General features: G+C 41.2%; 1 protein-coding gene across 1 annotated transcript; it reads right to left on the bottom strand.

The window, feature by feature from the left end:
* Positions 1-14,374: 14,374 nt before the first annotated feature.
* LOC102847323 (zinc finger protein 420-like) lies at positions 14,375-18,529 on the bottom strand. Its single transcript, XM_006902846.1, has 2 exons — positions 18,513-18,529; positions 14,375-15,755 (listed from the first exon to the last, which is right to left on the bottom strand). Exons 1-2 carry the CDS (start codon positions 18,527-18,529, stop codon positions 14,375-14,377), a joined length of 1,398 nt encoding a protein of 465 aa, XP_006902908.1.
* Positions 18,530-18,807: the final 278 nt, after the last annotated feature.

Raw genomic sequence — 18,807 nt, 5'->3', positions numbered from 1 at the left:
AAGAGAAGAGAAGAGAAGAGAAGAGAAGAGAAGAGAAGAGAAGAGAAGAGAAGAGAAGAGAAGAGAAGAGAAGAGAAGAGAAGAGAAGAGAAGAGGCGAGAGCCAGGCATTTACTAGGATGGGATCAGGGTGGAGAAAAGATTGTAGATAAAGCATGGCCAGGAGCAGATCTTCAGACACAGTTAATGACCTCATCATATCCTGGGGCCCAAATAACTAAATTTCCCTCCAGACTCTCAGGGATGCGGACACACTTACCTAAGTAAGAACACAATTCCTGACAGAAAAGGCATCATTTTCCTTGTGAACACACGGTGACACAGACAGGTCTGACCCAGCTCCTTCGGGATGGAGGTCCCAGGGCCTCCCTTGAAGTCCCAGTCCCCAGGAGAGACCAGCAGTGAGCCCAGGAACAACAGGTGTATCCCCCTGATTCAAGAAAGTAGATGATGTGGCCCTCACTAATCATGTTTCCTGAGGTCATTCACTACGATGACCCTTTGAAAACCTCTAAGTTACACAAATCAAGTGATCTGTGAAGGGAACATGATCAAATGTATTGCCTGGTGCTTCTTCAGTTCCTACCCTGGGTTTGAAATCCCAAATAGTTTATTTAGCTTGAAGCTTGTAACAGCTGAGGGGGAACACACCCATAAACGACCTTCACGATGCACTCGTCTGTGGGTAATTTTTGTTTTATTTTGTTTTCCTGGTGATCTCTCTCCCCCTCTTCCCTCCCCAGTACATCCATGAACTGAAATGGGGTTTTTTCATTTTTTTAATTATTATTTTGTGTGTGTGTGTGTGTGTGTGTGTGTGTACCATCAAATCGGATCTGACTGGTACAGGAGGAGATTGTCCCTCCTTTTCCCGGCAGAGCATCTGGTGGATTTGAACCGTGCGCCTCTGGGATTGCAGTGCAGTTTCTGGCCACTAGGCCACCAGAGCTCCCCTGAAATATGTGTTTTTTTAAAAAAAAAAAATCAAGCCTACTTGGGGAACAGAAAACCTTGATACCAGCCTGTTCACGTGTCAGAAACAAAAGATATCATATTTCAGAAAAATTCAATCCTTTTATTTTTTTGTCAACAGTTTTCTTTTAAAGAAGATATATTGAAATGTGAAAGGGATCAAAGGTAGAAATATTTACACTTAGGTCATTGGTTACTATAAACATCACATTGAACAGGTAAGACTGTGCAGAGGAAATAAGAAAAAAATAAATAAATAGAGGTTGCATCACCCATTCTGTCACTCTAGATAGTCGGAAAGTGCTGTGTGCAGGAAGTAACCCTTCCAAATTCCCTACTGGTGCGGGAGAAAAAGAACACCTACCTTCTCAGGAACATTTGATAGGTACAATTATTCAGTCCTCCACCTCTGTTTGCAGATACCAGATTGCACAGGAGTTCAAATACTGTTGACTCGGGATGGTACCAAAAGTCACAGTAAAACAGCGAAAAACAGAGTTATTCACGTTGTTTCAGGAACTGAATGTTGAAAATTCAATCGTCTTCCTTGTCCAAAGTGCCTCTGAGTACAAAGAATCTCCCACCTTTAAGGTTGGTAGTTAATAAACAGCTGACAATTTAAGACTTTGCATCACTCAAAAGCATGAGAAGGTGTGCAGTATACAGTGGTGTCCAATATACAGGTGATGAGTAATAGGTTTCCAAGGCAGGACTGACTTGTCAAATAAAAGGAAGTAGCAAGAAAAGTCAGAGGAGAAAGGAGCTCTGGTGACCTAGTGGCAAGAAACTGCATTGAAAGACCAAAGGCACATAGTTTGAATTTAGCAGATTCTCTTGGAGAAGGGGCAATCTCTAGTTGTGCCACTCACTCGGATAAGATTTGACAGAATACCAACAATTGGGGTTGGGGAAAAAAAGCAGAGGTGACTTAAAACAGTCCCTGAGGAGCCCTGATCCCAGAAGACACAGGTATTTTGCACTGCTAAATGAAAATGCACGAGTTCAAAGCCAAGAAATGAATGCCTGAAGCACTGACTGAAAACACTGAAACACTGGCCTGGAGGCTGAGGTGCCTCGAAACATATCTCTGAAGCAGTTTAGTAAATCCCATTCTACTAGAACTTGGATTATAACGTTCCACCTTCATCAATAGGCTTCTGCATGGTGTGGGAGCTATCAAATTGGAGTTTGGACCTAGTAAAGCAGTAAGATTGGTGTTTTGTTGTGTGGGTTCTTAAGTATTTTTTTTTTATTACTTTAATGGTGTTATAAATAGAAGTTTACAGAAAAGTCAAATTTTCATCCATGGATTGTTGCACATTTTCCTCCATCCCCTTCACCCAGGTCACCTTTTTTAAAAAAAAAAAAATAAAAATAAAAATTTTAAGGGGAGCTCTGGTGGTCTAGTGGCAAGAAGCTGCACTGCAATCCCAGAGGCGCATGGTTCAAATCCACCAGATGCTCTGCCGAGGAAGGAGGGACAATCTCCTCCTGTGCCAGTCAGATCTGATTTGACGGTACACACACACAAAAATAATAAATTTTTTTTAAAAGTAAAAAAAAATTATTAATTTCCAGTTCACTTTTTTAAATTCATTCACTGATTCTCCCTTGCCCTAGTCTACTGTGCAATGTACTCCTTAATTCTGCACTGTTGTCATACATAAAATACCTAATCATCTATTCTTTTAAAGCTATTTTTAATATCTGTCCACTCTTCCCTATGATCCTCCGAATCCCCCATTGTCAGTCCTGTTGTAAAGCTGGGGTGTTACCAAAGTATTTCTCCTTTTGTCACAGAAATATTTGACACAGCATAATCTCCAGTGTCATCCACGTTGTAGGACACTTTTCAAGTTTACAGTTTTTCAATGCTGCGTAGTATTCCACCGTGCGAGTATCCCATTCTATTTTTCTCCATTTGATTGAGGAGTAAACATGGCTTGGAAGCACGGGAGACATGCCTACACGCTTGGGAAGTCCTCCTTCAGATGGAGTTGGAGCATAGACGAAGCCAGCCCTTTATGGGACAACAGTCTGCACACAGATGTTCTCCAGACACCTCTCCTAAAGCCAGTCTAAACAAAGAGTGTGTTAAGAAACCTGCAGGTGGGTTCCAACCTTCAATCTACCTGCGACTGAGATGGTTCAGCTACTGGGATGGACCGTATTGGTTCTCACAGTCTGGATAATTCCTCCAAAATTCCAAAATTGTGTATAATAGACTTCTCCAAGCCCCCCCCCCCAAACACACAGACTGGGATGATACTCGTCTGCCCGACTTCCAGACTAAGTCTGACTTTAAGCCTGACTGTAGCCTAAGCCTAAACTGGTGATGAAGTCCAGGGGGCTGAGAAGATGTTATTTCTCAAGGATTTCCCCTCATAGACTCAAATTTTATTATATAGAGAGCTCTTATTTGTCTAAGCTTGATCCTAGTTTATCTCTGTTGAACTGTGTGGTTTGGGGATCTATTCGCACGTCCTAAGTCTAAACCAAAGCCTAAGATAAGACCAGGGTTAAATCTGAGACTGAGCCTAACTAAGCGTAAGAGTTTCAGCCCAACTGTAGCTTAAGGTTACACCTAAGCCAAGCCTGTATCTAGAGTGAATCTAGGGTGAAGCTTAAGCTTAAGCCTAGGTTTAACCCTAAAGCTAAGCCTAACCCTATGCCTACATCTAATCCTAAAGCAAACCCAAACACTAAGGTTAAGCCTAACCCTAAACTAAGATTAAGCCAGGGATTAAGTGTAATCCAAGCCTAGGGTTACGTCTAAGCCCAAAATTTAGCCTAACCCTAAACTAAGCTGAGGCCTCAACTTAAGCCTAAACCTAAAATTAAACCAAAACTTTGGTCAGAAACCTGTAACTTGCTTCCTTCACCACACAAATAACAAAGGTTCAAGATAGCACAAGGGCGTTGAGAGGTTGGGGTCAGGATTCGTGACGGGATGTGAGTGAAGGGTCCTGTCACTTGGGCCTCTCTTGGAATTGCCAGGTAACTCCTTGCTTCCGACGCATGAAATTCTCTTTTCTGTCTGTCTCACTATAAAGCACTTTTGTGGGCAAAGATGGCAGAGAGGAGTCATGCTGCAAGAACACTGGGAAGGGGGGAAAGCTGGAAGAGTAGGTATTGGTAATTTCTCCTTTCTTGAAAATGGGAACTAATATGGACCTCTTCTACTCAGTTGGCCAGGTAGCTCTCTTCCAAACGCCTTGGCACAGACAGCTGAGCAAGTTCAAGGTTCAAACGTGCCACCTGTCATTCCACCCACTCATGGGCCCTCACTTCTTGCCAGTGCCTTCAGTACAGCTTGAATTTAAATTTCTTCCTTCTTTATCACCAGCTCTTGATGATATGGTGATCCGTGAAATGGTTCTGCAGCAATCAATTCTTTTTTGGTACAGTGACTCTGAATGCCTTTCATCTTCTTTTGATGCTTTCTGTATCATTTCAGATTTTTTTCCCACAGTCGTCTTCAATTTCATGACTTGAGACTGGAATCTGTTTTTCCGTTCTTTCAGAAAATCAGTTAATGCTTCGCCTTTCCATGAATTGTTAAGATGATTCAATCATACTGGTCATTTGCAGAAGTCTTCTTTGATGCAAAGAGACAACTAGACAGGAGACGCTTTGAAATACAATTCTAGTAGAGATAATATTTTTACACCGAAGATGACAACTTCAAGAAAATACTAAATGCCTTCATTGTTCTAAGGAGGCTAAGCCTTGTTGTTTGTTCTCACAAACTCCCAGGAAAAAGGACTGACCAATGAGCCAAACATTTCCTTAGAGGAAACACAGCATTTTACCTAGGATCACGCCCTGACACGCAGGGTCCCTGCCAGCTACTCTGTGATTGAGGTCCCTGAGTCCAACAGGACATCCGAGTCTCCAGGAGAGACCAGTAGCAAAAATGCACAAGACAGCTGTGTCCTCACACTATGAAAAGGAGATGGTTTCCCTCTGAAACCACCAGGCCAAAAGGGAAAGACCCAAACACCACTAATTCCTCACTAATCTGGACCCCTGAGTTAATGTAGTCAGAAAGTGATCCCTGTGGGAAGGTGATCAAAGTCATTGCCCTGTGCTGTACTTCCTACATGTGGTTTGGAAACCTGTAGTGTTTCTTGCCCGTCAAGCTTTTAATCCCTAAGGCTGATCTGATATACACATAACTCTGAAGTGGGCTGGTTTTCCTGGAGTGGTTCTCCCCACCTCCAGTACATTTATCAACTAGATAAAAAATCAAGAATATCTGGGAAACAAAAATGTGACATTTACATATTTACACATTGTTGTTACTGTTGTCAGGTGTTGATGATTTGAGTAGGACTCAGCAACACACACACACACAAAGGTTCTGAACCTATTTCTATCTTGTGCCATCCTGACACTTTCTGACACACAAGAGCCCATGGTAGCAGTCATCACGTTAATACACTTAGTTGAGGGTTTTCCTCTTCTTCTCTGACCCTCCACCCTTCCCAGCATCATGGCCCTCTCCAAGATATAGCCAAGGATTCCAAGGAGTCTTCGACTTGGAGCAGTTGCATTCTGGAGGTCAATTTTTTTTTCTTTTAAGATTTACTTGAAACCTGCTTGTAAACTGTTTAGTTACTTTGGATTTTCTTAACAACAAAAAGTAAGCTGACTTTGTAACAATCAGCCCCCGCCAAGAAGCCTCTCGTTTAAGTCAATCAAGACCGATGGGAGGGACTTTGACTATAAAAGTCAGTTGAGTCCTCTCACCTGTGGCCCTTAACACTAGCCCCTGCCGTTAATTGAGTTTGGGAAGAACATTGTTTTACGGGGCCCACCACTGGTCTGTCAGTTTGCTATACTGATACAACTTTAGGTGGGTGAGATACTCAACGCTGTCCAATTCATGTATGGTTACCCATGGTGGACAGGGAGGTAGAAATCCCAGATTAAGACAGGCTTGGGAGCAGGATAGACATCTACTTCTTGACAGAACTTTGGAAATTCTATGAACATTAGAGAAACAATGATATTTCTAGATCTTTTGTTCATAAGGTCACTATCAGTCCTACTCTAGACATGGAGGCATTGAACACCACCACCAACAGCTATCTACTTCACAGAGATGTTTTATGAATAAAACAACGGTCTCTTTGTATTGTCAAAGTGTTCCATGCTGCCAAAATGATAACTAAAATGCAATCAGGCCAGAAGGACTGAGGGCTGATGAGAAACTCAAGAAAAATAGAAAGAAAGTGAGAGAGAAGTTGGATAAAAGGAAGACAAAGAGTTGGATGCAGGGAAGACGAAACGAGAAAAGACAAAACACTGATGGGAATAGATATTCAGACTCAGGTCCTGACTTATGGGGATGGCATCCACGTGGCTTAGAAGACGTGATGTCTCAAGGATTGCCTTCTCAGAATCAGGTTTTTCTTATGAAGAGAGCATTTATAAAATAAAGCTTTATTACTTTCTTTTTTTTTTTTTTGAGAGGCTCAACTATGTCATTTACTGTTCTTAAGTCCTGGAGCAAATTCCATCTACAACTGGGCTGTTTTACAACTCGGAAGTCCGCATGGAAGGCAGAGGTGAAGTAAGAAACTGTTTATGAGGTTTTCCGTCAATTCCAACAACCAAGAAATAGTGAGAAGAGTTGGGACCTCAGAAGGCTTTTAGGACCAAATAGCAGGCTCTTGCGTCCAGAAATGTTAATGCTCACCCACAGCTCTTCTGGGAGGATCTAAACAGTTTAAGCGCTCTCCTTTGTTTCCAGCTGGGAGCTGGGGCATGTCAGTCCTGTCAGCAACGAGGACCTGATGTGGGCCACCCTTGGCCAAGTGTCCTTCAGATCCACACTTAAAGCAAGTGAGTGGGAGGTTCCTCTCTACTCCCTTGCCTATCGATGGCTCTCGTCTGTGACACTGTCTACTGAAGTGGCCCAGCTTTCCACAGTGGAAGCAATTCTGACCTCCTTTATTACCTTTGGGTGGCACTGTTTATGAGCAAGACTTCCTTTTCCTGACACAGACCCTAAACTGGCAGCAATAGCTGCCCCATTTATTACCTATTTTAAGAAAATTTTTTATTTTGTGATTTGAACAAAAGTTTACAGAAAAGTTCACTATTCATTCATTCATTGTAGCCCATTTTTACCTTCTTCTCCCTCCCTTCCCCTCACCCAGGACACTTTTTTGTATTTTTCAATGCTCATTGATTGTTGTATGGCTTCAAATATTGTCAATCATACTTACTAAAATAACAGAATATGCACGATGGATGAGAGACACCTGTTCCTCAATGCACGTGGCTTCAAAGGACAGAGATTATTGTCTTGTGGTTCTGGTGTTTTTAGTAGCTGCCATTGTGTCGACCGCAGCTCCGAACAATCCTCTCTGAATGACAGATCTAAACCTCGATGTGTCCTGTATCAATGACATCATCTTTATTGTGCAACAAGTCCATGGTTAGAGTCAAATGGTCAGTCCATCCTGTTGGGGGGGGGGTCTTTCTTCCTCCGACCTACCTTTCCCAACAGGCTCGCATCACGGGCTTTTGCAATGATTGGACCCTTCAGACAACATATGCCAAGGATATGATATGAAGTTTCACCATTAGTGCTTCTGAAAACCAGCCTCTATGTTTGAATCTGGCTATCAGCAGAGCCATGTTTTCTCTGGTGTTGAAGACCAAAGGACTTTCTTCTCTCTCTCAGATTCTGGAAGCCATGGTTGTGCCATGACTGTGGCACCATAACTTCCATCTGTTTCCATCTCTGTCTTCATGTGGCCATTCTCCACATGTCTCTCTCTTTTAAGATTTTTATTATATAGTGGTTTACTTAAAACCTCTCATATATTGTTTTCCACACCAGATCTTTTTCATTTCCTTTATCCACTCTTCTCTCATCAAATTATGTGAACCTAAGATTTACGACATCACCCCCTGCCCTTCCTCACCCCCTCCTGCTCCCACCCTTCCTCTCTTGGATACTCATACATGCCATAATGGCTTTAGACCGTAATTGTCCTCATGGGACTGAGTTACTTCACTTAGCAAAATGCTCTCCAGTCTCTCACAAGTTAGGTCGTGATTAACAAAATCTTTGCTCCTGAGTGCTGCATAGTATTCCACTGTGTGAATATACCATGATTTTTCAATCTAGTTGATTCTGGTTGGACATTCGGGTTGTTTTCATGTGCTTGTGATGATGAATAAATAATAGTGCTATGAACATTGGTGTGCAAGTCTCCATTTGTGCCTCAGTTCTCATTTTCATGGGGTACATTCCAATCAGTGTAACACCTGAGTCACAAGGAATTTCTATGTTCAGCTTTCTGAGGAAACACCAAACTGCCTTCCAGAGCGGTTGTGATATTTTACTGTCCCACCAATGATGTATTAAAATCCCTATTATGCCATACCATGTCCAACATTTATTCCCTGCTTTCACATTAAAATTTGCCACTGCTACTGGAGTGAGATGGTGTATCACTGTGATTTTTATCTGCATCTCCTATTGCCAGGAATTTTGAGCATTTTTTCATCTGTATGTTGGCCATTCAGATATCTTCTTGTATGAAAATTCTATTATTTTGCCCATTTCGTAATTGTGTTAGCAGTCTTATTCTGGTGGAGGCCCTGTAGGATTCTTTAAACGTTCGTGATGAGACCCTTATCTGAAATGGTATTGCCAAATGTTCTTTCTCAATCAGTAGGGTATCTTTTCACTACGCTGGAAAGTTTTTTATGTGCACAGGTATGGAATCTTTAGAAGATTCCATTCATCAATTCTATCCTCTCCACATTACACATTTCTGGCTGTATTTGGCAGTTTCCTTATACCATAAACTAGGCCATCTAAGCTTGATCCCAGTTTGTCTCTGATGAACTTTCTTGGTTTGGGATCTACTCCCAGGTCTCTGATCCACCTTGAGTTGATTTTTGTGTGTGGATGTGAGTCAAGCCTCCTGTCTTGGCTTTTTGCAGATAACAGTCCAGTTTCCATAGCATCATCTTTTGAAGAGGTTGTTATTTCCTCATTTGATATGTTTCACTTCCTTGTCAAGTATCAGTTGACCACAGATAGGTGAGTCCATTTCGGGGTTCTCAATTCTGTTCCATTGGTCTATGCGCCTGCCTTTTTATCAGTACCATGCTATTTTTGTTACTACCACAGTGCAGCAGGTTTGGAGGTCAGGAGTGCTATGCCTCCCACTTCATTTTGGTTTTTCAGAAGTGTTTTGCTTATTAGGGGTCTCTTTCCTTCCCAAATAAACTTTACCATTTCTATCTCCTTTGAAAAGGAATTGGGTGTCTGTATTGGAATTGCGTTAAACACCTAGATTGCTTTTGGTAGGACTGTCATTTTCAAAATACTGAGTATAAATATAAATACTGTATAGTATATTTCAAAATACTGAGACTATAGCCTGGATCAGGTGCACCTTAGTCTCCAGCCTGATGTCATTGCTCTTCAATTCTCTTGAGAGGTCCCTCACAGCTGACTTTGCCAATGCAATTCATCTCCTGACTTCCTGACTGCTGTTACCAAGAGTGATGACTATGGAGCCAAGTAAACAAAAACTGTTAACTCTCTCAATCTCTTCACCATCCATACTGATGCTGCCAATTGGCCCAGTGGTGAGAATCATTTTCTTGATGTTGAGCTTCAATCCATATTGAAGACTGCAGTCCTTGACTTTCTGCAGCAAGCACTTCAGGTCCTCCTCAGTTTCAGCAAAAAAGGTGTCATCTGCATAACAGAGACTGTCGACAAATCTCCCACCAATCCTGATGCCACATTCATTCTCGTACAGCCCAGCATCTAGGATGATCAGTTCTGCACACAGATTGAAAAGGTATGGAGACAAAATACATCCCTGATCGACCCTTTTCTTGATTTTGAACCATCCAGTGTCTCCCTGCTCTGTTCCGACGCCTGCCTCTTGGTTCAAGTATAGGTTCTGCATTAGCACAATCAAATGTTCTGGGATTCCCACTCTTCTCAGAGTCAGCCACAGTTTGTTGTGATCCACACAGTCAAAAGCCTCTGCATAGTCAATGAAGCACAGATAGACATTCTTCTGGTATTCTCTGCTTTCTGCCAAGATAAATCTAACATTAGCTACAATATCCCTAGTGCTACAACCTCTTCTAAATCCATCCTGCACATCTGGCAGTTCTCTGTTGACCTATTGTTCCAAATGTTTTTGGCTCATTTTCAGCAAGTTATATCCTGAAATACAATGTAGTGAGTGATAATATCCATACTCACACAAGAAAGACCCATTAGCACAACTAGTGTTCAAATATATGCATGCTCTGACATTTATGGTCAAAAAGCAAGAAAATGAGAATGTTTATCAAATCTTGCAGTACGAAATTAATCAATCACACAGGCAATCAAGACATATTAAAGATAACTGGAAACTAGAATGCAAAAGTAGAGAAACAATGAAGAAAAAAATAGTAGTTGGAAAATATGGGCTTGGTGAAAGAACTGAGCCTGAAAATAGGATGCCTGCATTTTTTTGTTAGAATGAGTTCTTCCTAGGAAACACCTTTTTTTAAAAGACAGAAGAAAGAACTTTAGACAAGGATCTCACCTGACTGGACACACAGGTATGAGACAGACTACATTTGTAAAAGAATTTGGACTACATTTGCAAAAGAATTCGTTGGAGAACAGGATGGAACAAAGAAATCTGTAACTGGCTGTGATCAATTAGTTGCGGCCTCCACTGCACTCGGACCAGCCTGGAGAACAGGATGGAGACACTGAATGACAATGATGGAAGATTAGTTGAGTTCCTAAGCCAGGTTTGGAAACCTGTATAGTATATTTCAAATTAAGTTTATCACCTCTGAGGTGGATCCAACACATACGTGATCTTCCAGTGGGCTGCTGTGTGGGGATTTTCAGTTGAGTGGTTTTATTGTTTGATGTTGGTGGTTTGTTTTTTCCCCCAGCACATATATGAATTGAAACACAGATTTAAAAAAAAAAGAAAAAAAAAAATCAAGCAGTCCTGAGAAAGTTTTTATTTGCCTATTAACAGTAGAAATAAAATACAACATACTTCAGAAAAATTCAATCCTTTTTTTAGTTTGTTAAACAATTGTATTTTTAGGAAGTATTTTTAAAGTACAAATGTTATCAAAAGATATATTTACAGTTATGTCACTGGTTCATATTAACAATGCAAGGCATAGAACAGGTAAGACTGTGGAGAGGAAATTCACAAAAGAGTATTAACAGATTTTGAATCACCAATTCTGTCATTCGAGAAAGTTGGAAAGTGCTGACCCTGAAAGTTCATCTCTCTTTTCTGGGAGCAAAAAAAAAACCCCACTTCCAAATTCCTTATCGGTGGAAACATAGCCTCCTGTTTAAAAATATGGATTTCTCAGGAACATTTGATCTACACATGATACTCATTACTCCAACTTTGCTCAGAGATACCGGGTTGAACAGTCAGCCATAATGCCTATTGCCCTCCAGGTGTCTTGGGATGGTAACGGATTGTTCTAGTTTTCTTTGGGGACTGAATTTTGGAAATGACATCATCTTGCTTTATGTCCAAAATGCCTTTGGGTACCTTGAAACTCCCACCTGTGTTGTAACTGATGACAATTTATGAGTTTGCATCACTCAAAGGCAAAGCAGGAGGCATAACACAAGGTCTGTTAGGATACAGATACAGTCATGCTGGTGGCCAGAAAGGGCTCACAGGCCAGCCTGAGCCCTCAAGGACAGGGTGGTAGGAAGGACGGAGGATTAAAAGGCAAAGGTGACTTAAGAGTCCACGTAGGAGCCCTGATCCCAGAGCACTTAGGCACCTGGCACTATTATATGAAAACAGATGAGATTCAAAGCAAGAACGGATGTTTACGATAAAGAGACAAAACAGCTCCGTAAATTTATTACCTGCAACCTTGAAAATGTGAAGGGATACTCCCACTCTGACTCATATAGACTGTTAACACTTAGAATCCATTTGATGGGTAGACAATTGATCGTACATGAAGAGAACACTGACTAGGGTGATTCTGGGGGTTTGATCTTTTAGGTTTTAGGATTACTTTTAATTTGTTTGTAGGCTTTCTTTATGTGACTCAAAGCCTACATTTTCCATTACTTTTGCAGGTAATCAGTCATTAAGTACATGTAGTTGGATTCAAAATGGCTTTCCTATACTCAATTTTAATTGCTCCTGGAGATGGACAGTACAAAGAGGGTGTGTTGCTTGTACAACAAGGGGACTGGCTAGTCTTACCAATCCACAAAGGAATTGCGAGACCTGCCATGTAATGAAGTGAAGCCAGCACTAGAGAGTCTTTTACCATCACCAAAGGAAGCACAGGCATGCAGTTTTTTAAAAAAAACAGTAATTTTATTTCATTTTAATGGTGATATTAACACAAGGTTACAGAAAACTGGGATTTTCATTCGTTTTCTGCCCTCCGTTGTCCCCTAGTTCACTTTTTAACATTCACTCACTGTTGCAGTTTCCTCTCTCCTCCTTCACCAGACCACTTTGCACTGTACCTCTTACTCTGGACTGTTGTCATATATATGCCTGATCATATATTGCTTTTAAAAAGTTCTTTGCTTCATTTGCCCAATGCACTGTTTATTATCTGTGTACACGTTTCCTATTCTCATCACAATCCTTCATGTTTTGGACGAGTGGTGTTATAGTACCTTTGAGAAATACCGTGTATACTGTAAAAACAACACAGTACCTCTGGGTTTACGCACAAACATATATACCTGCATTCATAATTCCCTAAAACATGATGTGAATGTCACACCATATGCCGTAACCCACACAAAAACGAAACTATTCCTAGCAGGTACAATTGTGGAGACTCGAGAAACAATTTCAGCCAATGAAAGATTTTCTCATCCTTGTCACTGAAGACGGCCTAAATATTTCAAAGGCTTATGAGCCTAAGTCTTACATTATCATTTTAATGAATACATTTTCTGCAGGAGTTACTTAATATGGTAAACTCCTACGAGTTAAATCATAATAAAAAAGGAAATGAGAACAGTGGTATGATACAGTATTTGTCCTTTTGTGACTCAGATATTTCACTCAGCATCATTTCCTCCAGTGTCCCCCATAGTGAGTCATGTTTCACAAGTTCATTGTTTGTTTATCAGTGTTGTGTAGTACTCCACTGGGTGAATATACCATAGTTTTTCTATCCGTTTGGTGAATTAAACATGTCCAAGACCATGGGAGACGTGTCTGAACCTGTGAGAATTGCTGACGTGCTACTGATTGTATTCCTGACACAATTCCCCTTTGTGAAATTGGTAAAGATGAGAGATAGTCATCTCCTGGTGGCCCTTACTGTTTTTACAGGTATAAATGACAACAGAGTGATATTTAAAAATGCATGTGGCCACCACGATGGGGCTGGAATCCAGGTGTGGAGTATTCAGAAGTAGCCTGACTCGACAGAGGTGTGATTTCTTTCTTTCATAGGGTTTTCAAAGGCCTATTATTTAAAGAAGTGGCTGGGGATTCCTACTTCCAGTGGATTAACTTTCACTATCCCAGAACCCAAAAGGTATCACAGGAGCACAAACTGTCAAGACAAAAGCTGTCCTACTTAGAACAGAGTCAAGTCTCGGTCTTTCTGATCACTTGCTATGCATCTGAGAGAGAGAGAGAGACAAAGAACTGGGATGACAAAAGAAACATGACTAGGTTCGAATCCAAGAACTGATATTTGAGAAAGTGATGAAACAATACATGTCAATAAATAGTCGTGGTCTTGGAAAATCTATCAGACACTTGGTACTATCATATTGGATACCTAGCACTTTGAATCGATGGATTTTTCTTTTCTCTGTGAACACTGAGATGTAATTCAGAAAACAGGTTTTGGGATATTCTTCCACTAAGTATAGCTTTTGAAACACAAGAGAACAAAAATGTATAAAACAGCCTGGACAGTTTTACACACAGCACCAAGAAGAGTGCTTCCCAACTGCGCATGTCACTCTTTTGCTTTTTTCTTTTTGATTAAACACTGAATGCCTCTGTTCTCCATAAACAGATGTGACTGATAACAGTTCACTGTAGTTGTGTATACTGAGGTAACTCCCATGATGAATGCCTTCCTGGAAAACGTAGAGAGACCTAGGACATGGATAGCATCTTGAGGAAGCTTCTCTACAGTGAAATCTACTTTCCAGTTAAAGGATCTAAATCTTTCAAGACTGTCCCAGGCTGACAGAAAACAGTTCAGGGTGAGTTCTTAAGGTCATTTTTAGGGTTTAAAATATTATAATTTTTTTTGTTGTTGTTGTAGTTAATTCATTTTTACACCTCCTCAATTTCACAGGAAAAAAAATTACACCAGTTTCGCAGGTGATTCAAGTGCAAGAAAGTCTTCCCACATTATGTATAGTCATAAGTCCTCTCTCCTGTATGAATTCTTCTATGGGAAGCGAGCTGTTTTGGTTGTGAAAATCCTGTCCCACACTCCTTACATTCATAAGGTCTCTGTCCTCTGTGAAGCCTCAGATGTGGAATGAGGGAAGTTGATCGGGCAAAGGTTTTCCCACATTCCTTACATTCATAAGGTTTCTCTCCGGTGTGAATTCTTTTATGTATACTGAGCTGACTTAACTGTGAAAAGGTTCTCCCACAATCTTTACATTCGTAAGGTTTTTCTCCTGTGTGAACTCGAATATGCTGATTGAGGGAAGTTGATTCGCGAAAGGCTTTCCCACACTCCTTACAGACATAAGGTTTCTCTCCTGTATGAATTCTTCTGTGTGTAGTTAGGAGACTTGATTGCGAAAATGTTTTCCCACATTCCTGACATTCATAAGGTTTCTCTCCTGTGTGGATTCTAAGATGTGGAATGAGGGAAGCTGATCGGGCAAAGGTTTTCCCACATTCCTTACATTCATACGGTTTCTCTCCTGTGTGAATTCTTCTATGCGCGGTGAGGGGACTTGACTGCGCAAATGTCTTCCCACAGTCGTCGCATTTATAAGGTCTCTCTCCTGTGTGAATTCTCATATGCTGGGTGAGCGAAGTGGATTCACGAAAAGTTTTCCCACATGTCTCACAGACGTAAGGTTTCTTTCCGGTGTGAATTCTGAAATGTGCAGTGAGGTAAGTGGATTGGGTAAAAGTTTTCCCACACTCCTTACATTCATGCGGTTTCTCTCCCGTGTGAATTTTAAGATGTCGAGTGAGTTCACTGGATCGGGCAAAGGTTTTCCCACATTCCTGACATTCATGAGGTTTCTCTCCTGTGTGAACTCTTCGATGTGACGTGAGATTATTTGAGCGTGAAAATGTCTTCCCACACTCCTTACATTCATAAGATCTCTCCCCTGTGTGAACTCTAAGATGTTGGGTGAGCTGTGTCGACTGGGCAAAGATCTTCCCACATTCCTGACATTCATAAGGTCTCTCTCCCGTGTGAATTCTATGATGTCGAGTGAGGTGACTTGACCGGGCAAAGGTTTTCCCACATTCCTTACATTCGTAAGGTTTCTCTCCTGTGTGAATTCTTCTATGTGACGTGAGCTGGCAGGATTGTGAAAATGTTTTCCCACATTCCAGACATTCATAAGGTTTCTCTCCTGTGTGGATTCTCATATGTTGAGAGAGGAACGTTGACTCGCGAAATGTTTTCCCACATTCCTGACACTCATGCGGTCTCTCTCCTGTGTGAATTCGACGATGTCGACTGAGGTGAGTTGACCGGGCAAAGGTCTTCCCACATTCCTTACATGCATAAGGTCTCTTTCCTGTGCGATTTCTAACATGTTGAGTGAGGTCAACTGACGGGGCCAAGGTTGTCCCGCGATTCTTACAGACATCAGGTCTCTCTCCTGCGTGAATTCTTCTACGTAAAGCCAGCTGATGTGATTTTGAAAATGTCTTCTCATATTCCTCTCGTTGATTAGGTTTCACTCCTACGGGTTTTCCTCCATGTGCCGTGATCTGATTTGATTGAGAAAATGCTTTCACAGAATCTTTACTTTCATGAGGTTTCTCAGCAATATGGGTTCTTGAGTATTTCCTTAGATGTAAGAAAGAACAACAAAAATTTTCCACATGTGTGACATTGATCAAGCCTACCTACACTCTGAATTTTTACATCTACTGTGATGTCTCGATGTCCTACTCCAGGTGGAGAGGAATAATGAGTTTCCCATTTTCGGTACATTCATAAAGCTCATCAAATATCATAAATATACTCTGAAAAACTAAAGGAAATGGATTAAAATTCAGCTTTTCATCGTTCCGTACATTCCCAATAGTCCACTACATGCATCTAAAGTGATGAGAAGGCACCGAAATCTTTGCTACATTTGTCACTTAAAATGGGTGGTCTCTGCAAGGTGAGTGTGCAATAGGTTAACATCTAGAGAATTTCACCCCAAACAGAAAAAGAGTTTAAATTCTGATGTAGGTTTCATATGGGGGTGGGGGGTGGGGTTATCTCTGCAATCCTTTCACATAGGTCCTCTACTGTGTCAAGTATGGTAAAAAAAGACCACACAAAGATGTCATAATAAAACAAAATGAAGATATGAAGGTTTTCCCTTGGGACTCTCAAATTTCTGAAATCTAGCAAAACGACTGCTTCTGTAATTATTTGTATAAATCTTAAGACGTTTGAATGGCCGTCTCAAAAGTCACTGTTAGCTACAAGGTTTTTTCCCATGTGATTGAAACTCACCTAAAATCACTGTCTTGGTTTTTTTCTGAATCTCCTTTGCCTCGCAATGCTGACATCTGTTGTAACAAGGCAGGCCAAGGCGGGGTCGTCTGTAAGAATTTCATCTGTGTATAGTCACAGGATAGAGCTACTCTATCACTAATGTTTTGAATACCTGCCAAAAAGCAAGTACAACAATATAAAACCCAAACCAACAGAAGTCACAGACCACAGACGTTTGTGAACAGTCACGTAGGTCTATTCTTCAGATTCAGCACATTAACAATGGATAAAAAACTATTAACTGGAAACAGTGATTGCACAAATGAATCATGGCATAGTTTGGTTTCCTCGAGGTTGGTAAATGAAAAGATGACTTACACAGCACACAGATGATATCACAGAGCACACACACGCATATCACACAGGACACGTGCTGCTGAAGAGAGAATTCCAATTTTTCAGTGTAAATTCAAAAGCACTGTTTATACACTGGGACAACTTCATGTGCATTAAGAGGATTTAAAGACTTAACATAGGATACTTTTACCTATTAATTCCAGACTTTTCACTGTTTCCTTCATCACATTCCTGTAGAGATTCTTCTGAGCAACAGTGAGCAAAGCCCACTCTTCCTGGCTGAAGAGGATGGCGACGTCCTCAGGGGACAATGGCTCCTAAAACACACACAACACATTCTGGATCAGAATCGGACCCTGTCCCACAAGGTTTAAAAGAACAAAAAATGATGCTGAGAAAACTGAAGAAACTGTACAGATTTGACCAAATCCTAGTTTGTAACAAGGTTTAGTCAGGGAATCAGACTTCCAATTTGTTCCTTGACTTGTTACATTCATGACTTCACTGATTAAATCTTATCCATCAGATTTACTACACATGGAAATAATATGTCAATACTGTCAGTGTGAACATTTGTACTCAAGAAAACAGCAAACAGTACAAACATGTTTGAATTCTGAGTATCAGTCTGTTGGGAATGCCAACTCATCTCCCTTATCATTTTCTGTCTCTGAAAACAAGCAGGAGGGTCCACTCTCAATCAGGTCTCATTCCAAAGAACCGGCTCTGACTCTGCACAGACACAGAGCAACAGGTTAAAGATGAATTGTGAATGCAGGGGGTCTGCATTGTAAAGAGGGGCTGTCTGACATATGTAGGGCCAGGTCCAAATGAGCAAGTTCCTGGGAATAAGTTGGATGAAAAGAATTACTCAGCCATTCCACAGGCAACCAGTAAGATGCGTTCACACACAAGACTAAGCAGACGGCAGAACCCTGAGGACTCAAGTCCACACCTCTGAATACTGAGCTTTCTTGTTCAATACAACCACCTAGCAGAAAATGATTTGAATGTGCCCCAGGATTAGATATAGCAGTGTCTCTCTCCTCCCTATGAGCCCCTTACGATGCCTATTCCAAGAGGATTTTGTTGGCAATGGTGGGTATGAACAACTATATTGTTAGTCTCTGAGTTACTTCTGTAACTTCTTAAGAGTCCTGAGCACTACAGCTCAAAAACACCTGGAAGCCTGGGCATCAAGTCAGAAAAGAAGACCTCAAATGACCACAACACCAGACACAGACATCTCATGATTTGGAAGAATACAAACGAAGAATGTGGTGCCAAAATTAGTTCTGGGACAAAATGAACATGGTGAGTAAAGAAAGAAGGCATTGAAGGAGCCGGGTAAAGTTACCTGTCACTAGAAATATGCCAAATGGTATAGAAAGTTGATCTGAGTGAAAACAGTACGCCAAGACTTTCACTCACTGCCATCAAGCAGTAGTAAATGAGCAACAATGCAGTCAGTCTTGTGGCTGTAAAACTCACAAGCATAGAAAGTCCATCGCGGCAAGCTCTGGTGGCCTAGTGGCAAGAAGCTGCACTGCAATCTCAGAGGTACACGGTTTGAATCCACCAGATGCTCTGCTGGAGAAGGAGGCACAATCTCCTCCTGTATCAGTCAGATCTGATTTGATGGTACACACAAAAAATAATGAAATAAAATAAAATTTAAAAAAAAAAAGAAAGTCCATCGCTGTCTCATTAAGCTGCTCCAAGAACAGAAGGGTCTCTGAAGAGGTTTAGCACCACCACCGGCTAGAAACAATTCCTCCAGGGGTCT

The sequence above is a fragment of the Elephantulus edwardii genome, unplaced genomic scaffold (genome assembly GCF_000299155.1).
Source record: "Elephantulus edwardii isolate Elephantulus edwardi_28Jun2011 unplaced genomic scaffold, EleEdw1.0 scaffold00462, whole genome shotgun sequence".
Lineage (NCBI taxonomy): Eukaryota > Metazoa > Chordata > Mammalia > Macroscelidea > Macroscelididae > Elephantulus > Elephantulus edwardii.
The sequence above is the reverse complement of the archived record's forward strand: the minus strand, read 5'-3'. Positions and strand labels throughout refer to the sequence as shown.